The 23,770-nt window shown below is 40.8% G+C and overlaps 1 protein-coding gene across 1 annotated transcript in view; it reads right to left on the bottom strand.

The window, feature by feature from the left end:
• The window catches only part of Gad2 (glutamate decarboxylase 2), a 75,645-nt gene that overhangs the window by 5,726 nt on the left and 46,149 nt on the right, over window positions 1-23,770 (bottom strand). Inside the window, exons 12-15 of the mRNA XM_026401189.2 lie at window positions 19,249-19,327; window positions 7,220-7,369; window positions 1,678-1,785; window positions 1,257-1,346 (exon numbers count right to left, since the gene is read on the bottom strand). Coding sequence (XP_026256974.1) covers window positions 1,257-1,346; window positions 1,678-1,785; window positions 7,220-7,369; window positions 19,249-19,327 — 427 coding nt within the window. The remainder of the gene's footprint in view (window positions 1-1,256; window positions 1,347-1,677; window positions 1,786-7,219; window positions 7,370-19,248; window positions 19,328-23,770) is intronic.

Below are 23,770 nucleotides of genomic sequence, written 5' to 3'. Positions count from 1 at the left end.
CTGGAGCACTTTTAGAACCACTCCCACCACCATCCAAGAGTGATTGGGTTAAATTTCCAGGGTAAGATCTGGTCATCCTGGATGTAAAGCTTCTGGATGCTTCTAACACTGCGGTTAGAAACCACTACTCTACAGGCCGAAGACCTCAGCAGCATGTAAATTTCTTCCTCATGAGGAGTTTGATTCTGGGTCCCTTAAGGATAGATGTTTTAAGCTTTTCAGAGGCCTTTACAATTATAAAAAATTCCATTCTTTACATCTTTCTTTACATTTCTAAACAAAGTGTTCTGAAAGGTCAATGAGTTGGTGCAGCTCCTTAAAAGCTGGGGAGCAGGCCTGTCTAGCTCCTGGAAGTGACTGGAGGAGGGTCCTTCTTCTATGGTAAATGAAGAAACCCCCAAACTAACAGATGCTCAGAGATGCAAATACACATGATCATCCCTAGTTCCTATTTTTACAGAGCCACGGGAGATGGGTCCTGCATTTGTCTCCCCAGGTGAGCATTGTAAACCATGTTTGCCCAATGTGTAAATGCTGGGGAAAGGTATGAAAAATAATTAAAGATAAAAGGCAGCTTACTGACCAGAGTAGAATCAGAAGTTCAAGCCTCAGGCTCTAGAGTCAGACAGTTTTCATGACTTTGGGAAACTGGCTTTTTCTCTCTGTTCTTCAGTTCCTCCATCAGTAAAATGGGTGACAGCAGTACTTCCCCACATCAACCCACACCAGTCTGCTGTGAGACTTTAAGTGACTTAATGCCCAAGTCACGTTTCCCTGGGACTAATACATACACTAAATAGTGGCTGTTATTTTATTTCTGATTATTATTATTTTCTGGGGCAAGCTTAACCTTGGCCTCTCCAGAGGGTCAGCAGCAGCTCTGATTTTTAAAGATTCTGGCACTTGAAGTCTCTTTTGTGCTCATAACTGAGTACCAGTTTTGCTTGGAAAATCAGTGAACATCAACAAAGGTTCTTGCAGCTTTTCTGAATGCCAGTAAATGTTATCACCTAATCGCTTATTTTAAGATATCCAAAACTCTCTCTCAAAAAAAACCAAAAAAACAAACAAACAAACAAAAAAACAAGAAACAGGTGTGTGGAAAGTCTAGCTATATTGGCTCTGTGGGAGCCACAGAATGGGGGGAGGTCCTTGCACTAAGGTGGGATTTCTCATAAAGATACACATATGTCATAAAGCCCATAAGCATATGACAGGGCCAATATGCACACATATCAAAGCAACTCAGCACTTACCTTTGAGAGGCGGCTCATTCTCTCTTCATTGTCTTCCAGAGTACGCAAACTGGGAGGTATATACCAGAAGCAGACATTTGTGTGCTGAGGCTACAAAGAGGAGAGTAAAATTCACATGTAGCCCAAACTGGCCATGTTGAAAATTCCACAGGCATTTCAAATCTGCTTACCTGTCAGTTTCAGAGTACAATTCCTACTTCTAAATCAGTAGTGGTCTTTGGAGTACCTCATTTTCACATTACATAGAGTTATTTGCGAGTCTGGTCTTTATACCGGCCCAGAAGAGCTACCCCGCATTCCCTACTTCCCCTTTGTAATGATCCCACGTAGCTGGACAGCACATTATGTATATCAGAAAATATCAGTGATAAGAATTGGAATCCACCAAACTTTGGGGATTGTGGAACTCTGAATTACATACCTTTCCATCAAACACCATTTCATATCCTTCTCGGTTTTTTATGATATTGTATAAATACTCTGCCAGCTCCAAACACTTATCAATGTGTGCTTCAAATCCAGTAGTCCCCTAAGGATGAGAAGAACAAAGCCCATTAGGCAGGTTGAGGATGTCAGTATAGTTTTTAAGCAGAGATGTGGGACAGAAGTGAGCCCCCTGGAAACTGATGGTGATTCTCAGGGCTGTACTGCTACTTTCTTTACACAAAACTATTTCTAGAGGCTTTTTTTTCTTCAATTATTTCCCCTTTAATGCTGTCCCCATCAGGTGTTTTTGTTCCCTTTCATTAGTGTTCTCCACAGCTGACTCCTTTTCTTCCTAAGCCTCCATTCCCCAGGCAATTATTTTGATTACTCGAGGGGAAAATTTGCCTTGCAGTTCATAGAAGTAATCATGGAAGCCATTAATAACAGAAGGGCTGGGCTGGTCCCTTCCTGCAGATAAGAAGCATCATCAGAGACCCCTCTCCCTGTCACCAGGATGCCTGCTGCGGCCCCACCACCACCATGTAAATTTTTTATTCCCAGACCCCATATTTGATCACTAATGTACCCTCATTATAGAACAAATGGGGTAGGCACTCACTGAATGTAAGTTGAACAAATGAATGAATGAATCTTAGGGTGCATGCAGATGCTTTGTGAGCCTGTCATTCTGCCAGGCTCCTTAGATTGCTCCTTTGTTTGGTGGATAAATGACTTGCATGTCTGTGGTGGGTGAATAGTGATTGATACAGAGGTCTTTTCGTTTTCAGCTCTGGAAGCCTTGGATCTGGACTTATGTAAGACAACATGAGTGCCTAGGATAGGGGTGGTTTGATGTCAGGACACACGAGGGAATTACTTTTCAAAATGCTTCTCCTCTCATCTCCTTCAGCATTTCCTAAATGCAAACAGAAAGCTTAGAAAAACAGCTAGTGCTCATCCTGGGAGCATTTAGAACTGGCCCATCAGGAATTAAGCCAACATGGAAACTCCAGGGAGTAATTGTAATGGAGATAAGATGGACTGACTTTCCTGTTCACATGTGGTCTCATGATCTCAGTATAATGGGGACCCAGCATAGCCCTGGGTTGCAAAATCCAAAACATGTTTAAGAACAAGCTTCACTGAAGGAATCTAATGGTTTCAGTAATCTTTGAAGATGGCTCTCCCAAGCTGATTGGCTCAAGATATCTGTCTGTTCTGATGACCTCTAAGAAGGGCTTGGACTCATACTCAAATACTCAGCTCAGCATCTGTACCCTGAGCTCCATCGGCCTGTGGGTACTAATAAAATTTGATTGGTTTAGCTTAGCCTGACAGCTTGGGTCCACTTGGAATGAACTCTGACTCTGTAGGAACTTACAGAAAGAGTGGCCTCAGTACCAAGATCTGATTTCTCCTAAATGACACTTTTGAAATACCTACAGAATCTCTTGCTGCCATTTCCATTTTGCTGCTGCCACCCTCGTTCAGGCCCCATTGCTTTTCATCCTAGCTCCCTAACCACCCTTCAGTCAATTTGGACGCTCTACTACTCTCAGAATATGCACTTGAAGTCCATATTTGCCCTTCGTGGAGTATCCTCTCAGCTCTTTTGCTTGAAATCCTATTCATTCTATCTCTTCTGTTCAAATCCCAACTCAAAGGTTGTCTCTCTTTTTTTTTTTTTAAAGAGAGAGTGAGAGAGGGGGAGAGAGAGAGAAAGAGAGAGAGAGAGAGAGAGAATTTTTTTTTTTAATATTTATTTTTTAGTTCTCGGCGGACACAACATCTTTGTTGGTATGTGGTGCTGAGGATCGAACCCGGGCCACACGCATGCCAGACGAGCGTGCTACCGCTTGAGCCACATCCCCAGCCCTCAAAGGTTGTCTCTTAATACAGCTTTCTTGGTTCTCAAAATAGGAAGGAGCTCTCCATTCTTTAAATCCTTTATTTGTGTTTCTTTTATGACCAGTTGTATTGTGTTTTATATGAAGATATCTCTGCACTAATCTGATCCTGCCTGGAAAATAATAACCTCCTTATCTCATCCCATACAGCCCCAGGCATGAAAACAGATACTCAATAGCTACTTATTAAAATTAATTAATATTTTATCAGAGATAAAGTGAAATTTCAGTTACTTGGCAAAGAATGCCAGACAATAATCTCCCTTTAAATAATTTTCCTTCAGCCATTTGCCAGTCCCTTTATTATCCACATTTTCAATTAGAGAGTCTGATCATGAGAAACCTTAAGGAAACCTGCCAATTTGCATAATCACATGCAAACTGCCCTCTGCAGTTACGTATTAAGTCATCCTTGCATATATTTAAAAAAAGGGGGGGTAAATTTTTAGGTAGGTTTATTTATTTATTTATTTATTTATTTATGCCTGCCACCAAGTGTTAACCACTGAGGAAAATAATCATAAGGCCTAGGATTCTGTAATAAAGTGCAGATGAAATAAAAACCCTACTCAATAGAAGAGGTTTAACGTGGATTTTTATCGTGGTGAATACTTCTTTAACATTCTACATCAAGAGGCTCATTTTTTTTTTGCATAAATTTACTAATGAACTTATCTTGGACTTAATTTGAGGGCTGTCATCAGCTTTCTTGATCATGAACAGATTAGTTTGAATAAGAGTAATTTTTTTAAACTTAGGTTACTATTTTTCATGTGGTTTATCTCATTAAAGAGAAGATGCAGATTAATTTGAGCATCATAGTCTTCAGGCACATCTAATAACAGAGGACTTAATATTCCACTAACACTCTACTCTTTCTCCTTCTCTGTATTCTTTTCCAGATCATTTCCTCATTCCTGTGGGAATACAAACTAGACCCTCAGAGCCAACTCTTCCATGGGTTTTCTTCCAGGGAGAAGACTGCTCCTTCCAAGGATGGCATGAGTAGGGAGTTTTTGATGGGATAATTATCCTGACTTCTGGTTTAGGGTGTAGGATTGAGCCTATTACTTTCATAATTTTTATCACCTCATGTTGCAAAAAAAAAAATGCATCTTTTAGGTTGAAAATCAAAAGCAAGTTTTTGCCATTTAGATGTCTAGATATTTGAAGTTCTGCATAAGCAATTAAAAACATCTGTACTCCTACAAAATGCAGCTTCTGTGATTTTTCTTTTTTTGCCCCCTCTCTGGGGGCCCTCATTTCTATACCTTAAAAACGGCTCCCGTGCCTTCATTTCAGGCCTCACCTCCTTCTACTGTTTGACACACATCTGATGTCCTCCAAGTTATTTCTCTGAGAAACAACCAGCTGCCCCATGCTGGAGAGGAGGCTTCAGATGGAAAAGGAGCAGCGGAACTGATGAACCGTGACAGGAACAATTTTGTGTAAATATAGCTGATGATCATCTTAATACAAACACCACAGGAAAAACAGACAAAAAGGATGATGCTCAAGATAAGAAGGATCTTGCTCACTGCTTAGAGACCAAGTTTCCCTCAGCTTGCTCGCTGATATGTACAGTCATCACTCTGCTGTTCTTTCACTGCAATAAAAACCTGCTCATTTTGAAGCCGATTGAGAATACACCGACAATCTATACCCTTGATTTTTTCCCCCCCGGAAGGAAAGCATTGTGCACAACAGAATGAGCTTCATGTTGGGTAGAAGAGACCAGTTACACATCCTTATCAGGTTCTCAACTTTCAAAAGGGGAAAGGAATCCCTGCCCACTGCAAGGGACTGGAACCCATTATATTACCTGTATCAGGCATCACGGAAAAGTGACTATATATGATTTAGGAATATTTGGTTAAATCTGCCTGGCGTAAATACTATAATAGAAGTTTGCCTGAAGGGTATGTAGTCTAGTTACATCTGGTATCTATGAGTTATTTCTGTATTAAGAAAATCTGTGTCGGGTGCGGCAGTGCACACCTATAATCCCAGCGGCTTGACTGAGTTCAAAGCCAGCCTCAGCCACTTAGCCAGGCCCTAAGCAACTCAGCGAGATCCTGAATCTATTTTTTTTTTAATTTTTAATTTTTTTGGATACCAGGGATTGAATTCATGGGCACTTGACCACTGAGCCACAACCCCAGCCCTGTTTTGTATTTTATTTAGAGACAGGGTCTCTCTGAGTTGCGTAGTGCCTCGCTTTTGCTGAGGCTGACTTTGAACTTGCAATCCTCCTGCCTCGGCCTCCCAAGCCACTGGGATTACAGGTGTGCACCACCACACTCAGCAAGACCCTGTCTCTAAATAAAATTAAGTGTAAAAAGGGCTGAGGATGTGGCTCAGAGGTTAAGTGTTCTTGGGTTCAATCCCCAGTACCAAAAAAGAAAAAAAAAAAAAGACTAACTTTCTACTTAAACTGCCTCTTTTGTCCAGAAGAGATTTAAAGAAGATTCTGTTAAATACTTGTGTTTTGCATTGTTTCTCTTCCAAGACCCCTCCTTTTCTTGTCAGCCATCCCACTCCCCTCTGAACTGCTTTAAAGCATCTATGTTTACTAGGAAAATTTCCACGAATAACAGTCTATGGAATTTGTCGCTGGGAACATGTCTCCTATCCCCATACACTTTGCAGAAGGAGCTAAGCCCTGGTTTTATGTTTGTTTACCTCACTCCTGCTGACCAAATTGTTTGCTGGTTCCTAAGAGACTAAATCTGTTACCTCTGTGTGCTGGCTACCAACAAAGCTTAGAGCCAAGCATGCAAGACCTCAGGGCATACCAGCTTCCTTTCATTTTCCCCTTTCTCATTTCCTTCATCAGATTTTCCTGGAATGGTTTTTTTAAAGTTGAATGTTTATACTATATAGACAGCTTTGGCCATTGCATGGAGATAAATGAAATCTGGTGGAAATGACTGATTTGTGATCTGTAAGTTGAGAATCTGGTCAAAATTAAAAGTGAAATCTTTGACCTTTCCAGCCTGCTTTCATTTAATATAAATCTATTCTCTTGGAAGGCAATAGTGAGATCCAGCCAGTTGTGCACACCATTAGTTACAGAGTTTATCCTACAGGGAGAGGAGAGACCACTTACAGGTGAACTCTAAGCTAAACAGAACCCATACAGAAGGAGGTAGTTAAGTACTTCTGGAGCTTTAAAAAGAGCCCTGTCATTAGAGGTTATGCTTTGAAATGTCAAAAACAAGTTATCATGGTGGAACAACCCTTTTTTATTTTCCAAACATATACTTTCAGAATGCATTCAACGACCTAGATGATCCACCAGTGGGTATAAGCCAAGAGTAGGTGATAAAATAAATCCAAGAAAAATGATGATGACAATAAGAAGAAATATCTCTCAAAAATCAAGATGTTCTGCCATGTGTATCAAAATTGATTTGTTTTCTAGATGAGTGTGGGCATTAAAATAGTTGGGCCAAAAAGGAAACAAACAATGGGTTTGATTATACTCTTTCCCATGTAGAATGTTGTAGATATAGGATTAAAGAAACTCTATCTTGAGTGAGTGATTTTCAGTTTGATAATCAGTTCCTTAACACAGATAAGGTCGCCCCCAACCTCTAGTTGACATTCAGCTGGTCTGCACCCACTCACCTTTGCCCTCCACATTAGCCATAGTTTAAAAACATCGACATGGCGTCCACACTGCAAGGCCTTGTCTCCAGTGTCATAGGACAGGTCGTAGTGTTTATCTTGCTGGAAGAGGTAGGAGGCATGCATCTGGTTGCAACTCTGCATCAATCCCTAAAAGAAAAAAAGAGGAGGTTTAGGAAACGCTACCGATTATCCATTAGCTTTATACTGTGGTAGGAATTATTAAGAGAAAAGTAAACAAAAGGGATGTTGTATGTCTTGTGAAAAGAAAACAATAAGAATAAGAAAGAGAGAGATTAAGAAAAGATGGGGCCAACTTCTGAATAGGACTGTCCAGGCAGGCTACTGTCATAGGTTAACTCTGGGATAAAAAGCTCAGGATTGAATGTTACCAAAACTAACAAGGATGTATATTTCTACTCTTCCTTTTAAGAGAAGGCATTTTTATAGGAAGGAAGGAAGGAAGGAAGGAAGGAAGGAAGGAAGAAAGGAAGGAAGGAAGGAAGGAAGGAAGGAAGGAAGGAAGGAAGGAAGAGCAAGCAGTCAGTGTAATGCTCATTCTTTGGGAAAACATTCTGATGTTCTGAATAATTAATTATAATTAGAATATTTTGTAAATTATCCAATTCTGTAAAATACTGTTAGTGTGGTTTTTATAGCACTTCCATCTATATCTCGTTGAAGGATTTTATCATGTAGCTCAAGTTGTCTTTGAAAACCATAAGGTTTTATTGCTGTTATTGTATGTGCTAAAATCTCAAAAAGCAAAGACATTGCAATTCTGAGATGAATTTAAGTAACCAATCTTTCCCATGTCATGTTCCATCTCAGTGGTCAGGGTTCTTTGATTGTGGAAGTTGCAAAGGAAAATTTTATTGTCCGTGATCATGAATTTGCCCGGGTACCATGGCTCTGCCACAGAAATGAGTGACAAAGTGATCAAACATTCCCAAGAACAGTGCATGAATCATGCTTTCTGACTAAAATAGCATTGCCAGTCTCCTCCCTGGAAACCCCACCACGTTTCAATTTGTCACGAACTACTGGAAGCCTGTGACTCTTGTTTTCTACCGTGTAATTGCGATTTTATAAAAGCTTTGGCATTTGGATTTTGCTTCTAGTGTGACTCATGACAAGGGAAGAAAAGACTACAATGTGATCACTGAGTTGAAGTTAGAAATGGGAACTCATTTTTAAAAATATCCTAACTAAGACACTGTGAAATGCAACCAAAAGTTCAACCAGGTTTTGAAAGACAGAGTGCCCCAGTGGTAGAAAAGAGAACTGGACTTTACCTGGTACTTCCTATTCATGGAATCCACCAAGTTACTTTGTGAATAAGAAAAATTAAATATGACATATTTGTATTGGATCAGTAGAAAGAATTCACAAAAGAAAATTCACTTGGAGACAAATAAGACGTGAAAATTACAATATGTGCTTCCATCTTGATTCATTCACAGAAACTTTGTATGGTTCTTTCTCTGGCCATGTAAACTCACAGATTAGATGCCATTGAAACTAAGGGGGACCATCTCAGAGAGTGTGGAAGGGTGGATGGATCAGACAGATCCTCCCAAGTTGGATGGATCAGACCAAGATCCATCTAAGAAAAAACGACTCAAAGCGCTTAACTCTAAATGCTGGGCCACACCAGTCTTACTCTATGCAAAAGAACAAAGAAAGGTGATGACAATATCCATGCATAAGTCTCTAATGAGCAAACTACCTGGTTCTGGTAGCTATCAACCATCATTTTGTACAGTTGCTATACAAAATGGAGTTCTCAAACTCAAATAAATTTAGGAAACTCTGCATCATAAATCCCTCTTTTTCAGGCACTGTATGAAAGTCTTCAATAACTCCAGAAATATTAAAACTTGTTTTAACTCTAATTCAAAATATCTCCATCTTTTTTAAGCAGAGATCTCTATAACCACAGAAAAATTATTGCCATCTTATAAGATGCTATTATTTCTTGGACCCAAGGAAAAAAAATAAGCTGTTTATGAGAACATTATAAACTCTTGGATTTGGAAGGGAGTTTAGAGCTCATTTAATCTATTTCTATCCAATTAAGGAATCCTACCTATTGTGTTACTCACATGTGGTTGTCCAATCCATATTCATTCATCTCTCCTGATGATTAGCTTATTCCTACTATCAAAAAGCTTACTTTAAAAAAAGTATTGCTTTTATCAACCCCAAGTCAAACTTAAAATCCACTGTGTATTATGATTTTTGCCACCAAATTTGTGTCACCCGGTGTTATTAACCCACCCCCCCCTTCACAAATGCTTGGGAAAACAAAGCAAAATGAATCTCTTTCACTTGAGAGTCCCAAACTGTGAAAGTGCCTCTCCCCTTCTCAGCCCTTTAGTACGTTTGTTTTCTTTTTCTTCTCCCAGGTTAAATCTTTGAGCCATTCCCCTTTGCATGTTCATCAATGGTTCCTCTATGTTGGAATTCTTGCTTGATGAGGTCCCATATAAGATTTGGCACAGAGCTAAGCAAAGCACTGCAAGCCCTGGTTTAACCAGAGGGCATGGGACCCTACCACATCTCTCTGCTGAAAGTTGACTTCTTTTATCTCATTCATAGTCATTTGAGGGCTGGGCATAGAGCTCAGTTGATAGAGTGCTTGCCTTGTATACACAAGGCCCTGGGTTCAATCCCCAGCATCACACACACACAGAAGCCATAGTTATTTGGATAATTTTATTTTTATTATTATTCCTGGTTGATCCTGAAGAGTACAACCTAAAGTCCTACATCTTTTATTTACACAAGTCCAACAATTTAGCTATGTGTGAAACAAGGCTGCTATGTTCAGTCAAAATAATCACCCATCCTTGGACCTAAGGGCAGAGCTTTGCAATGATTCCCATGAACAACTTCCCTTTCTTAACTGTGGCTTGCAGGACCAGTCTGTAAAACTCATCTTGTATTCTGATTCCGTCACTACACTTATCTCCTCTCTCTTCCAGCTTCTTCTCATCTGAAACTAAAATAAACTTCTGTGTTTTACTCAAACCATCAATGAATATTTTGAATGTAAGAGGGTTAGATGCCAAGCCACGAGTCTCTCCTGGAGAACAAATATTAAATTACCTATCAGCAGGTCTTTCCCATGCAGTCATCTAATCACTTCCGAATCTGCCTGTTGGCTGACATTACATTTTGAATCTATGGTGATAGATCTAAGGGAGCCACTGTCAAACATCTGTCTGAAATCTAAGTAACAAAAACTTGTTTTTCAGGCTGAGGTTGTGGCGCAGTGGTAGAGTGCTTGCCTAGCATGCACGAGGCACTGGGTTAGATCCTCAGCACCACATAAAAAAATGTAAAATAAAGATATTGTGGGGGGAGGGGCAAGCAGAAAAAATCAAAGTGATAGAGTGCCAGGGATCCCAGCAGCCTGCAGCAGGGCCCCGGAGATCCAGGCCAACTGATTCGCGTGGCCTGCCCTGCGGCTACAGAAGGCGTGGCGCCTCAGTGAAGCCATTAATTAACAAGCAGGGAGGTTAGGGAAGGCCATTAGGTGGAATCCCACCAGCCAAGCCCACACGGACCCTTGGGCCGAGCACGGGTTCTCAGAAGGGGAAGGAAGCGGTACAGTCCCATCCCCCACAGCGGACACTCCGCCGAGGCAGTCAGCGGCCACCATCCGGGAAAGCTGAAGGATACACCGCCACTCTCCTTCAGAGTGCAACATCCAAACAGGTCGGTGTCATTCAGCTCACCCCCCAGACAGCGGGAATTCGCATAAAATCTCTCCTAGGCTTGCCGGGAGAGGGAGTATCAAGCTGAGCCTCCATACAGACTAGGGGGAAACCAGAGACACCTGACCTCCAACCCCTCCTCCCAGTAGCAGCCAAAAGGAAACCTGGCTAGTCAGCGCTGGGGGAGGGGCAAGCAGAAAAAATCAAAGTGATAGAGTGCCAGGGATCCCAGCAGCCTGCAGCAGGGCCCCGGAGATCCAGGCCAACTGATTCGCGTGGCCTGCCCTGCGGCGACAGAAGGAGTGGCGCCTCAGTGAAGCCATTAATTAACAAGCAGGGAGGTTAGGGAAGGCCATTAGGTGGAATCCCACCAGCCAAGCCCACACGGACCCTTGGGCCGAGCACGGGATCTCAGAAGGGGAAGGAAGCGGTACAGTCCCATCCCCCACAGCGGACACTCCACCGAGGCAGTCAGCGGCCACCATCCGGGAAAGCTGAAGGATACACCGCCACTCTCCTTCAGAGTGCAACATCAAAACAGCGGACACTCCATCCAGGCAGTCAGCGGCCACCATCCGGGAAAGCTGAAGAATACACCACCACTCTCCAACAGCTTGCAACATCAAAATAGCCAGCAGCAGGACCCCGGAGATCCAGGCCAACTGATTCGCGCGGCCTGCCCCGCAGCTACAGAAGGCGTGGCGCCTCAGGGAAGCCATTAATTAGCAAGCAGGGAGGTTAGGGACTGCCATTAGGTGGAATCCCGCCAGCCAAGCCCACCGCCCACGCCCGGAACAGGCCCAGCGACCTGCCAGCATTGTAGTCACGACACCCCAATTGGAATAGGGACAGAGCAGAGCCGCCTTCCACTCCCGGAACAGGCCCAGAGAGCCGCCAGCGTGGTAGACACGTCACCCCAATTGGAGTAGGGGCACAGCCGCCGCCCGCACCTGCAAGGGAGACTTTTCAAGTATACAAGAGCAACATAAATAAATAGGGGGTAAATTTCAAAACACAACAGTTGCACCAAGCAGAAAGAAACGCGAGCAGTATGAAAAGACAAGGAAAGAAAGGACCACAAGCAATGCAGGTCAACTCAACTTTAGAAGAGGTAATAGCTGCAACAGATGGAATATCAGATAAAGAGTTCAGGATATATATGCTTCAGATGATCTGGAGTCTCAAGGAAGACATGAGACAGCAAAATCAGACAATGAAAGATCACATTGACAAACAAATCCAGGAAGTAAAAGATCAATTTCACAGGGAGATAGAGGTAATAAAAAACAAACAAATTGAAATTCTAGAAATGCAGGAAACAATAAACCAACTTAAAAACTCAATTGAGAATACTACCAGCAGAGTAGATCACTTAGAAGAGAGAACATCAGACAATGAAGACAAAGTATTTCAACTGGAAAAGAACATAGACAGCTCAGCAAGTCTGCTAAGAAACCATGAGCAGAACATCCAAGAATTATGGGACAATATCAAAAGACCAAATTTAAGAGTCATTGGGATACAGGAAGGCACAGAGCTCCATTCCAAAGGAATAAACAGTCTATTCAGTGAAATAATACGAGAAAACTTCCCAGAATTGAAGATTGAGACAGAATCCCAAATCCTAGAAGCCTACAGGACGCCGAATGTGCAAAATCATAAGAGATCCACACCTAGACACATTATAATGAAGATGTCCAACATACAGAATAAGGAGAGAATTTTAAAAGCTGTAAGAGAAAGAAAGCAGATTACATTTAGGGGTAAACCAATCAGGATAACAGCTGATCTCTCAACACAGACTCTGAAAGCTAGAAGATCCTGGAATAACATATTTCAAACACTGAAAGACAATGGGCTCCAACCAAGAATCGTGTATCCGGCGAAATTAAGCTTCAGGTTAGAAGATGAAATTAAAACCTTCCACGACAAACAAAAGTTAAAAGAATTTGCAGCTAGAAAACCATCTCTTCAAAAAATCCTTGGCAAAACATTACAGGAAGAGGAAATGGAAAATAACATTGAAAACCAACAATGGGAGGTAGGACAGTAAAGGGGGGAAAGTAGTCAAAGAGGATAACAAATCAGGTTTAGTAACATCAATAAACAAATATGGATAGAAGAACAAACCATATCTCAATAATAACCCTAAATGTTAATGGCTTAAACTCACCAATTAAGAGACACAGGCTAGTAGAATGGATCAAAAAACAAGACCCAACAATATGCTGTCTACAGGAGACGCATTTGATAGGAAAAGATATACATAGACTGAAGGTGAAAGGTTGGGAAAAATCATATCACTCATATGGACCGCGGAAACAAGCAGGAGTGTCCATACTCATATCTAATAAAATAGATTTCAAGCCAAAGCTAATCAAAAGGGATATAGAAGGACACTTCACACTGCTCAAGGGAACCATACACCAACAAGACATAACAATCATAAATATATATGCCCCAAATAATGGTGCAGCCGTGTTCATCAAGCAAACTCTTCTCAAGTTCAAGAGTCTAATAGACCAACATACAATAATCATGGGAGACTTCAACACACCTCTCTCACCACTGGACAGATCTTCCAAACAAAAGTTAAATAAGGAAACTATAGAACTCAATAACACAATTAACAACCTAGACTTAATTGACATATATAGACTATACCACCCAACATCAAGTAGCTACACTTTTTTCTCAGCAGCACATGGAACCTTCTCAAAAATAGACCATATACTATGTCACAGGGCAACTCTTAGACAATACAAAGGGGTAGAGATAATACCATGCATCTTATCTGATCATAATGGAATGAAACTGAAAATCAATGATAAAAGAAGAAAGGAAAAAGCAAGCATCACCTGGAGAATGAACAATAGGTTGCTGAGTGACCAATGGGTTTTAGAAGACATCAAGGAGGAAATTAAAAAATTCCTAGAGTTAAATGAAAACACAGACACAACATATCGGAATCTATGGGACACATTGAAAGCAGTTCTAAGAGGAAAATTCATTGCTTGGAGTTCATTCCTCAAAAAAAGAAAAAACCAACAAATAAATGATCTCATACTTCATCTCAAAATCCTAGAAAAAGAAGAGCAAAACAACAGCAAAAGAAGTAGAAGGCAAGAAATAATTAAAATCAGAGCTGAAATTAATGAAATTGAAACAAAAGAAACAATTGAAAAAATTGACAAAACTAAAAGCTGGTTCTTTGAAAAAATAAATAAAATTGACAGACCCTTAGCCATGCTAACGAAGAGAAGAAGAGAGAGAACCCAAATTACTAGCATACGGGATGAAAAAGGCAATATCACAACAGACACTTCAGAAATACAGAAGATAATCAGAAATTACTTTGAATCCTTATACTCCAATAAAATAGAAGATAGTGAAGGCATAGATAAATTCCTTGAGTCCTATGATCTGCCCAGATTGAGCCAGGAGGATATAGACAACCTAAACAGACCAATAACAATAGAGGAAATAGAAGAAACCATCAAAAGACTACCAACTAAGAAAAGCCCAGGACCGGATGGGTATACAGCAGAGTTTTACAAAACCTTTAAAGAGGAACTAACACCAATACTTTTCAAGCTATTTCAGGAAATAGAAAAAGAGGGAGAACTTCCAAATTCATTCTACGAGGCCAACATCACCCTGATTCCGAAACCAGACAAAGACACTTCAAAGAAAGAAAACTACAGACCAATATCTCTAATGAACCTTGACGCAAAAATCCTCAATAAAATTCTGGTGAATCGGATTCAAATACATATCAAAAAAATTATACATCATGATCAAGTAGGATTCATCCCTGGGATGCAAGGCTGGTTTAATATACGGAAATCAATAAATGTTATTCACCACATCAATAGACTTAAAAATAAGAACCATATGATCATCTCAATAGATGCAGAAAAAGCATTCGACAAAGTACAGCATCCCTTTATGTTCAAAACCTAGAAAAATTAGGGATAACAGGATCATACCTCAACATTGTAAAAGCAATCTATGATAAGCCACAGGCCAGCATCATTCTGAATGGAGAAAAATTGAAGGCATTCCCTCTAAGATCTGGTACAAGACAGGGATGCCCTCTCTCACCACTTCTGTTCAACATAGTCCTCGAAACACTGGCCAGAGCAATTAGACAGTCAAAAGAAATTAAAGGCATAAAAATAGGAAAAGAAGAACTTAAATTATCACTATTTGCAGATGATATGATTCTATACCTAGCAGACCCAAAAGGGTCTACAAAGAAGCTATTAGAGCTAATAAATGAATTCAGCAAAGTGGCAGGATATAAGATCAACACGCAGAAATCAAAGGCATTCCTGTATATGAGCGACAAATCCTCTGAAATGGAAATGAGGACAACTACTCCATTCACAATATCCCCCCAAAAAATAAAATACTTGGGAATCAACCTAACAAAAGAGGTGAAAGATTTATACAATGAAAATTACAGAACCCTAAAGAAAGACATAGAAGAAGACCTTAGAAGATGGAAAAACATACCCTGCTCATGGATAGGCAGAACTAACATCATCAAAATGGCGATATTACCAAAAGTTCTCTATAAGTTCAATGCAATACCAATCAAAATCCCAACAGCATATCTTGTAGAAATAGATAAAAGAATCATGAAATTCATATGGAATAATAAAAGACCCAGAATAGCAAAAACAATACTAAGCAGGAAGTGTGAATCAGGCGGTATAGCGATACCAGACTTCAAACTATACTACAGAGCAATAGTTACAAAAACAGCATGGTACTGGTACCAAAACAGGCGGGTGGACCAATGGTATAGAATAGAGGACACAGTAACCAATCCACAAAACTACAACTATCTTATTTTTGATAAAGGGGCTAAAAGCATGCAATGGAGGAAGGATAGCATCTTCAACAAATGGTGCTGGGAAAACTGGAAATCCATTTGCACCAAAATGAATCTGAATCCCTATCTCTCGCCGTGCACAAAAGTTAACTCAAAATGGATCAAGGAGCTTGATATTAAATCAGAGACACGGCATCTGATAGAAGAAAAAGTTGGTTATGATCTACACGCTGTGGGATCGGGCTCCAAATTCCTCAATAGGACACCCATAGCGCTAGAGTTAACAAATAGAATCAACAAATGGGACTTACTCAAACTAAAAAGTTTTTTCTCAGCAAAAGAAACAATAAGAGAGATAAATAGGGAGCCTACATCCTGGGAACAAATCTTTACTCCACACACTTCAGATAGAGCCCTAATAACCAGAATATACAAAGAACTCAAAAAATTAGACAATAAGATAACAAATAACCCAATCAATAAATGGGCCAAGGACCTGAACAGACACTTCTCAGAGGAGGACATACAATCAATCAACAAGTACATGAAAAAATGCTCACCATCGCTAGCAGTCAGAGAAATGCAAATCAAAACTACCCTAAGATACCATCTCACTCCAGTAAGACTGGCAGCCATTAGGAAGTCAAACAACAATAAGTGCTGGAGAGGATGCGGGGAAAAGGGCACTCTTGTTCATTGCTGGTGGGACTGCAAATTGGTGCAGCCAATTTGGAAAGCAGTATGGAGATTTCTTGGAAAGCTGGGAATGGAACCACCATTTGACCCAGCTATTCCCCTTCTCGGTCTATTCCCTAAAGCCCTAACAAGAGCATGCTACAGGGACACTGCTACATCGATGTTCATAGCAGCTCAATTCACGATAGCAAGACTGTGGAACCAGCCTAGATGCCCTTCAATAGATGAATGGATAAAAAAAATGTGGCATTTATACACTATGGAGTATTACTCTGCATTAAAAAATGACAAAATTATAGAATTTGGAGGGAAATGGATGGCATTAGAGCAGATTATGCTAAGTGAAGCTAGTCAATCTTTAAAAAACAAATACCAAATGACTCCTTTGATATAAGGGGTGTAAACAAGGACAGGGTAGGGACGAAGAGCTTGAGAAGAATATTTACAGTAAACAGGGATGAGAGGTGGGAGGGAAAGGGAGTGAGAAGGGAAATTGCATGGAAATGGAAGGCGATCCTCAGGGTTATACAAAATGTCATATAAGAGGTAAGGAGGGGTAAGTCAAGAGAATACAAATGGAAGACATGATTTACAGTAGAAGGGGTAGAGAGAGAAAAGGGGAGGGGAGGGGAGGGGAGGGGAGGGGGGATAGTAGACAATAGGACAGACAGCAGAATACATCAGACACTAGAAAGGCAATATGTCAATCAATGGAAGGGTAACTGATGTGATACAGCAATTTGTATACGGGGTAAAAGCGGGAGTTCATAATCCACTTGAATCAAACCGTGTAATATGATGTATTAAGAACTATGTAATGTTATGAAGGACCAATAAAAAAAAAGGAATATGTAAAAATAATAATTATGGTCTATCTGAAAATTTGATGTGTTCAGAGTAAAAACTACCATTTTACAGAAATTTTTTTTATGTGTGCTGGGGTCAAACCCAGGGCCTTGTGTGTGCTAGTCAAGCACTCTACCAATAAGCTACATCCCCAGCCTTTAAAGGAACTTTTAAATTTAAATTAGTCAGATAAATAAAAAAATATTACTTTGTATTTTGGAAACACTTTGTATTTTGTAAAAGTAAACAAGTGAGCAATTGAAAATGAAATCACATTTCTCGCTATATTTGAAGGGAAAAAGATATTGCTTTTTCCAATGATTTATCACTTAAAATTTCAATGAGCTTCTGAAGAAATGGAAATAATTTTGCCAAATATCGCTTAGAAAATGAATAAAAATATATAAAAGAAAAAAAAAAAAGATATTGTGTCCACCTAAAACTTAAGGATAAATATTAAAAAAACAAACAAACTTGTTTTTCCCTTCAGGTAATACAGCTGGAGTATGCATGAGCTAGAATTGATGAGAATATATCAAACTGGATGTTTACTTGATGAACAACCAGTTTGAAAGGTTTTTTTCAATGCATTCATCTTGTTTTGGAAAGGCAGTCTGTCTTCAATCCTGTGTCAAAATTTTAATTTATTTGATGCAGACAGAAGGCACGTTGCTGAAATTTGCAGTTGCCAAGAGGAGGTATTAAGAACCATAGAAATAATATGCCTTGACCTAGCAATTCCACTCTGAAGAATCTACTTTAAGAAAATAATCAGGAATGTGATCAAAGATACATGTTTAAGGATTTTATCAAACCATTATGTCTCATAAAATAGGATATATTGAGGCCATGAAAAATCACATTATGGAATATCATGTTTATAATATGATATTAAGTATAAAAAGAAAAATGTATATATGATGTAGATGATAGCAAGGCTACTTAATATATGTATTTATTATAAATACATATATAAACATATGATATATATATATTCCTAGAAAATTGTAGGAGAAAATATTTTAAGACAGTAAATAACTTTTATCTTCAAATGACAGAATTTTGGCCAACTCTAAATTCTATTTTCTGTCCTGCCCAAATTTTCTTAAATAATTATACATCGAGTTTATAATAGAAAAACAAAATATTTTAAAGCAAGTAAAGATAAATACTTAAAAGTCTCTTCAATGTGAGGTTGCCTTATTGATTCTAACAAAATAAAAACTCTTTATTTGATGGGTCTTATCAACAAAATAAGCATAGGAGTGAGCTGTGGCTTCTGCCTCCTTTCTCCCTCATACGAGGGAGACACAGAGGCACAGTAAATATCTGCACAGTGACTTTAGACTTTATTCATAGAAGAATCTTTAATAAAAATGGTCTTTGCTTATTCTCTTCTTTGCTGATTAATACATATATACATATGCAGATGCCTTACATTCCGATTGTGGTATTAAATATTAAATCAAATAGGACAGAATTATTTGATATATAATACACTAATCCTATATCATGCATATTTTTCCTTATGGTAAAAACTATAATTTTTCTTTTTTTCTTATGGTAAAAAATTGCTTCTTCTCATATTCTAGAAGAAAACTGGAAATTTAATTTTCTAAGAGAGTAGCATGGAGGGTCTCTGGGTCAGGGACACCAAGTGTAGCTGAGGAAAGGAGGCTTATACTGAAAGCATGGAGATTAGTCTGAAGTTTCTATTCTGAAGGTTTAGGTCTCCTGAGCCTTTTTGGACCTCCTGACACCTGCTGCCCACCCTCCCGACAGCAGTTTGGAGGAGTGCTTTCTGGAGAGTGTGAGCCACGCAGGAAGGAAGACCTAAAGATCCTGATGGTTCCAAAGAAAGTCTTCTCTGCAAAGACCACCAAACCCCACCCAAGGGCTGGGACACAGAATCAGGGAAGACCTACCTCTTCTCTAACCAGGAAGGCGGAGCACTGCAGAGGGACTCCCATCATCTTGTGTGGATTCCATGTCACAGAGTTGGCCCTAAGACAAACACATTAGGTAAGCAGGTGGCACCCATGTCAGGCGCAGATTGCTGAGGCTCTGCACAGGGGCCGTGAGCTTCAGTGTGCTGGCACCGCCTCTGCCACTCCAGGATGACACCACGGTCACAAAACTGAGATGCACTTCTAACTGTACGAGTGTTCTGTCCAAGGACATGGCAGGTGAGGGCATGGTTCTCCATGTGTCTCCTCTCCCAAGCCCCAGGCAAACCTGAGTTCTGCCTCCAAGGTGGTCTCAGCCTCAAAGAGACCAGAGTCACAGAGCTCAGGGTCCTGCCCTTGGTCACTGGTGATCAGTACCTTGTGTACCTCCACTGCTCCTGTGCTGTCACTGTGGCCGTGGCCTGCAGCTCAGAGGGGACACTCCTTCCACTGCACAATATACCTGTTTCCTGTACCTACTTTCTCCTTCTTATTGATCAGTGACCAGACTTCTCAAAGGTGTCCTTTTGTAGGACATTCTGCCTCGTCCCCTGCATCCATGTCTTCTCTAACCCAGAGCTGTCTTTCCAGCCCCTGGGTGAGCCATGCTGTGGCTCCCACAGCAGAGACTTTTAATCTTTCCTGAGATTAAATCACTGAGCGATCCAGTGCTTCTCACACAATGGTGGTGCCCGGCTCAGGGGCTTATGCTGTTTGAAAAGCCTGAACCATAGTCCTGATTCAGATTTCTTTAATAAGAATTATTGTTATTTTAATCTGGTGTCTTAGCTGCCTCTTTCCTCTACCTGGTATCAGAATTATCTTCTAGCTGTTTATTGCTCTCTTTTGTTTTTCTTCTTCTTCTTCTTCTTCTATTATTATTATTATTCTGGGGATTGAACCCAAGGCCTTGCACATGCTAGGCAAACACTGTACCACCAAGCTACATCTCAAGTCTCTGAACTCTCTTAATCGTTGGTGGCTCCCTGTTGCCTTCAGCCCAAATTCCAAACTGTAAGGCATGGTTCATGATGCCCCCAGAGTGAGCTCTGATATTGTGTGTTCAGGCTTGTGTCCCTTCGCTTTATCTATTTTCATCATGCCAGATTTTTTTTTGTTCCCAGAAAATTATATTCCTGTGCTCCCAGGTCCTTTAATGCTATCTCCTTGTCCTAGAATGTTGTCTTCCTTGGCTTCACTGGGTTGGTTAACTCTTACTTGTTCTTTAAGGTCTCAGATTCTTGAAGTATTATCTCTGCAGCCCCATTCAACTTCCTTCAAGGAATTAAGGTTTCATTACTTCCTAGCTGTGTGACCTTGAACAAGTTACTTAATCTCTCTGTACCTAGATGGCTCCTCTGTAAGAGAAGAAATAGTAGTAAATAGTATGGGTAAGAGTTTTGTAGCTGTAAGCATTAAATATGGTTGGATCTTGCTATTGATTTCATCCCTGTCATTCATAAGCTCTGTGACAATGGGTACATGCATGCCATCATTCTATAACAATTTATAGCTATCTGTCTAATCCTGATGAACTTGGCTTTATCAATAAAGATGCCTGCTAGGACAACAAAACCTCAGTTTCATTCCTGTGATAGTGAGTATTTATTTGCATGCATGGCCTATTTGTCTTTTGGGGACAGAAGCTTCCAAGGTACACAACCACTTGTCTCTTAATTCTGTCTTGCCTTTCTCTCCAAGGCATAAAGATGTCTCATAAAGATGACAAAAAGCTGCACGGAATGATTCGATGACATGGCCTTAGTTTATTTGAGAAATGTTGGCAATTTACGTAAAACAGACTCGGGTTCATTGCAAAATGCTCTGCGGTGGGATTCGGCTATGTGGCTTCTGTAGTTTTCCCTAAGTTCCATAAGAACTGAATCCTTTAGGGCTATTTTAAGACAGACCCTTGTTCCTCTGTCTATACCTCAAATCAGCAGCTCCCAAATGAACCCAGTAGCTTCCTACAGCTCAGCCTTTCAGAGCTATTCTCTCTTCTCTAGATCCTGGTTCCTGGCACCACTTTCCTCCTAGGCTTTCAGCCCCCAAACTTCAGTACTGGTTTGGTTTCACTCTCCCCTCCTCTCCTGATGTCACCCTTTGTGGTTTCACTTTCCTTTCCTGGGCCATCCACTCACCCCTCTCCAGTTGCTACTGCAGCCAATGTCAGCTGCTCTCACCTCCCGCACCTGGATGGGCAGGTGCTGTCTCACAGATCTAGTGCCCAGCTTCCATCTGCTCCCTAATGCGCAGCTGTCTTTCCAAACACAAGTGAGGCATCCCTCCTCTGCTCAAAACCTGGCTATGGATCCTACAGCTCAGGGTTTCCATCTTTTTTGTCCCGACTGGAGGACAAAAACACATTACCTTGATTTCCAGCTGAGGGGTCTAGTTATGTGGACAGCACCCCCTGGACAGGACTCTGTACTTTCCATCAGTCTCCTCCTAACCACCGCCATGGATCTACCTCTTCCTTCAACTAAATTTGTCTTAAATTTCTCCAAGGACCCTATGCACTTTTAAACTTTTGGGTCTCTGCTCTTCAGCCTGAAGACATTTTTTCATTTCTACTTATCCCTCACGGTATGCTTCTAAGCTCCAATGCTGATGCATGATGGACATTCCCTATAAAAATGCTGCCTAGGTCTTTCCTTCTCCCTTGCTCTCCAGTCAGCTCACTTGCCTGTCTCTTGAGACTTCACTGCCACTGCCTTGAATTTTAATCCATTGTTAATTGTCAGTCTTTCCTACTGGATTTGAAGCTCCTTCAAGATAGGCTTCATCTCATACTCATCTTGGGTCTGCAACTGTTGAATGAATGTCTGGGCCCTCGGTTCTCAGCTGGGAATGAGGGCAGCTGGTCATGCAGCAGCTGCAGCCCTGGTTCCTTCAGCGGGGCCTTAAAGCCTTGGGAGTGGACTTGAGAATGGCAAAGAACTCTTACAGGCAAGGGGTTTCCCAGAGGAGGGGGACTAAAGGAATATTGGTGAACAATGTAGCAACACGCTCGGGAGAGGCAGGGCTTGTGGCGTGCCCCCCAGATACACCAGTTCTAGCAATTTTGACAGAACTAGGAAGGATGAGAGCCATCTTATGAGGATTCGGTTGATTCTGAAAGGGGTTACCAGGCAGGACTCCAGGGCTTTGCCATCTTGGAGGATGCCATTTGGGGATCTCTGTGACCACGAGAAAGAGCTGGATTTGGGTACAGAAATTAACCATAGATTTTCCCTTCACTTGTAGAATGAGTTCTTTAGCTTGGTTTGTGATGCTCAGAAAAGAGTAATTGCCTCAAGTGAGGCAATTCCTAAACTCAAGCCCCTGCACATGAGGCCCCAGTAGATGACACTGGTCCTACAGCCTTAATTCACCAAAGAAGAGTGTGCCTCATGCTAAGAAGTCAGCAAGATGTACCCTTTCAGGTAAATGTAACTAAGGGAGTCCTGCTTGAAGCAGAACACCGACAGTTCCCTTACTTTAGGCTCTGTATCTGTTTATTCCGGTAGTATATTTAATTATAACAAGTATCAGGAATTGTGGTATAAGAACATAGAGGACTCTGTGTTCCATGATGAACATTCCAAGCTTTGCTTTCAAATAATAGTCTTCAGTACAAAAGTGTGTGGGTGTTTGTTTTTCTGAGGCTTTGGATAGGTAATTTAGAGAGCCTTCAAGGGGAGGTTGCCTCTGTAGTTTCCAGATTTTGCAGCCATGGGTGGCATTAGAGGTAAAATATAAGTGCTCACCTTTTGTTCTAGTCAGAAAGAAACTCACAGAAAAGAAAGTACTGTACATAGGCTGAAAGTACTTGGATTTAGTGTGTGTGTGTGTGTGTGTGTGTGTGTGTGTGTGTGTAAGGGTGATTTGAATCATGGTCTCTGATTGTGACACTGTGGTGACACCCTGTTCAAAGGAGTTTCCATGCTTGCCACGTGGACTCTCAGTCTTGACCCTGAGATCAAACATCAGCTGCTGGGGATAAACAATTATGAGTGCAAAGTTGGTAATTATAATTGGGCTGCCCAGAAGTTCATCTTTTGTCCTACATGCTTTGAATAAACTTTCTCTCACACACACACAAAATCCTTTTGATGTTAAAATAATAATAATATAATAAATGTGCTGAGCTAGCTTGGGTCATTATATCTCTATCAGGGTGTAATGACCATTGGGCCCCAGATTTTTCTATGTGTATCTGTTTGTCTTTTCTCCATCCGCCATTGCCTTTCACTGGTTTCTGAATTAACAGCCACGCAGGTCGAGGTGTGTGTGTGTGTGTATGTATGTGTGTGTGTGTGTGTGTGTGTGTGTGTGTGTGTTGCTGGGGATTTAACTATGGCTTCAAGCATGCTAGGCAAATACTCTACCACTGAGTCACACCCATAGCTCTGAATTTAATTATTCTCAGCATTGGGCAGCACCTTTCAAGCTCTCTCTCTCTCTCTCTCTCTCTCTCTCTCTCTCTCTCTCTCTCTCCATTGTCTCTCCTTGTTTAGTT

The sequence above is a fragment of the Urocitellus parryii genome, chromosome 9 (assembly GCF_045843805.1).
Source record: "Urocitellus parryii isolate mUroPar1 chromosome 9, mUroPar1.hap1, whole genome shotgun sequence".
NCBI lineage: Eukaryota > Metazoa > Chordata > Mammalia > Rodentia > Sciuridae > Urocitellus > Urocitellus parryii.
The sequence above is the reverse complement of the archived record's forward strand: the minus strand, read 5'-3'. Positions and strand labels throughout refer to the sequence as shown.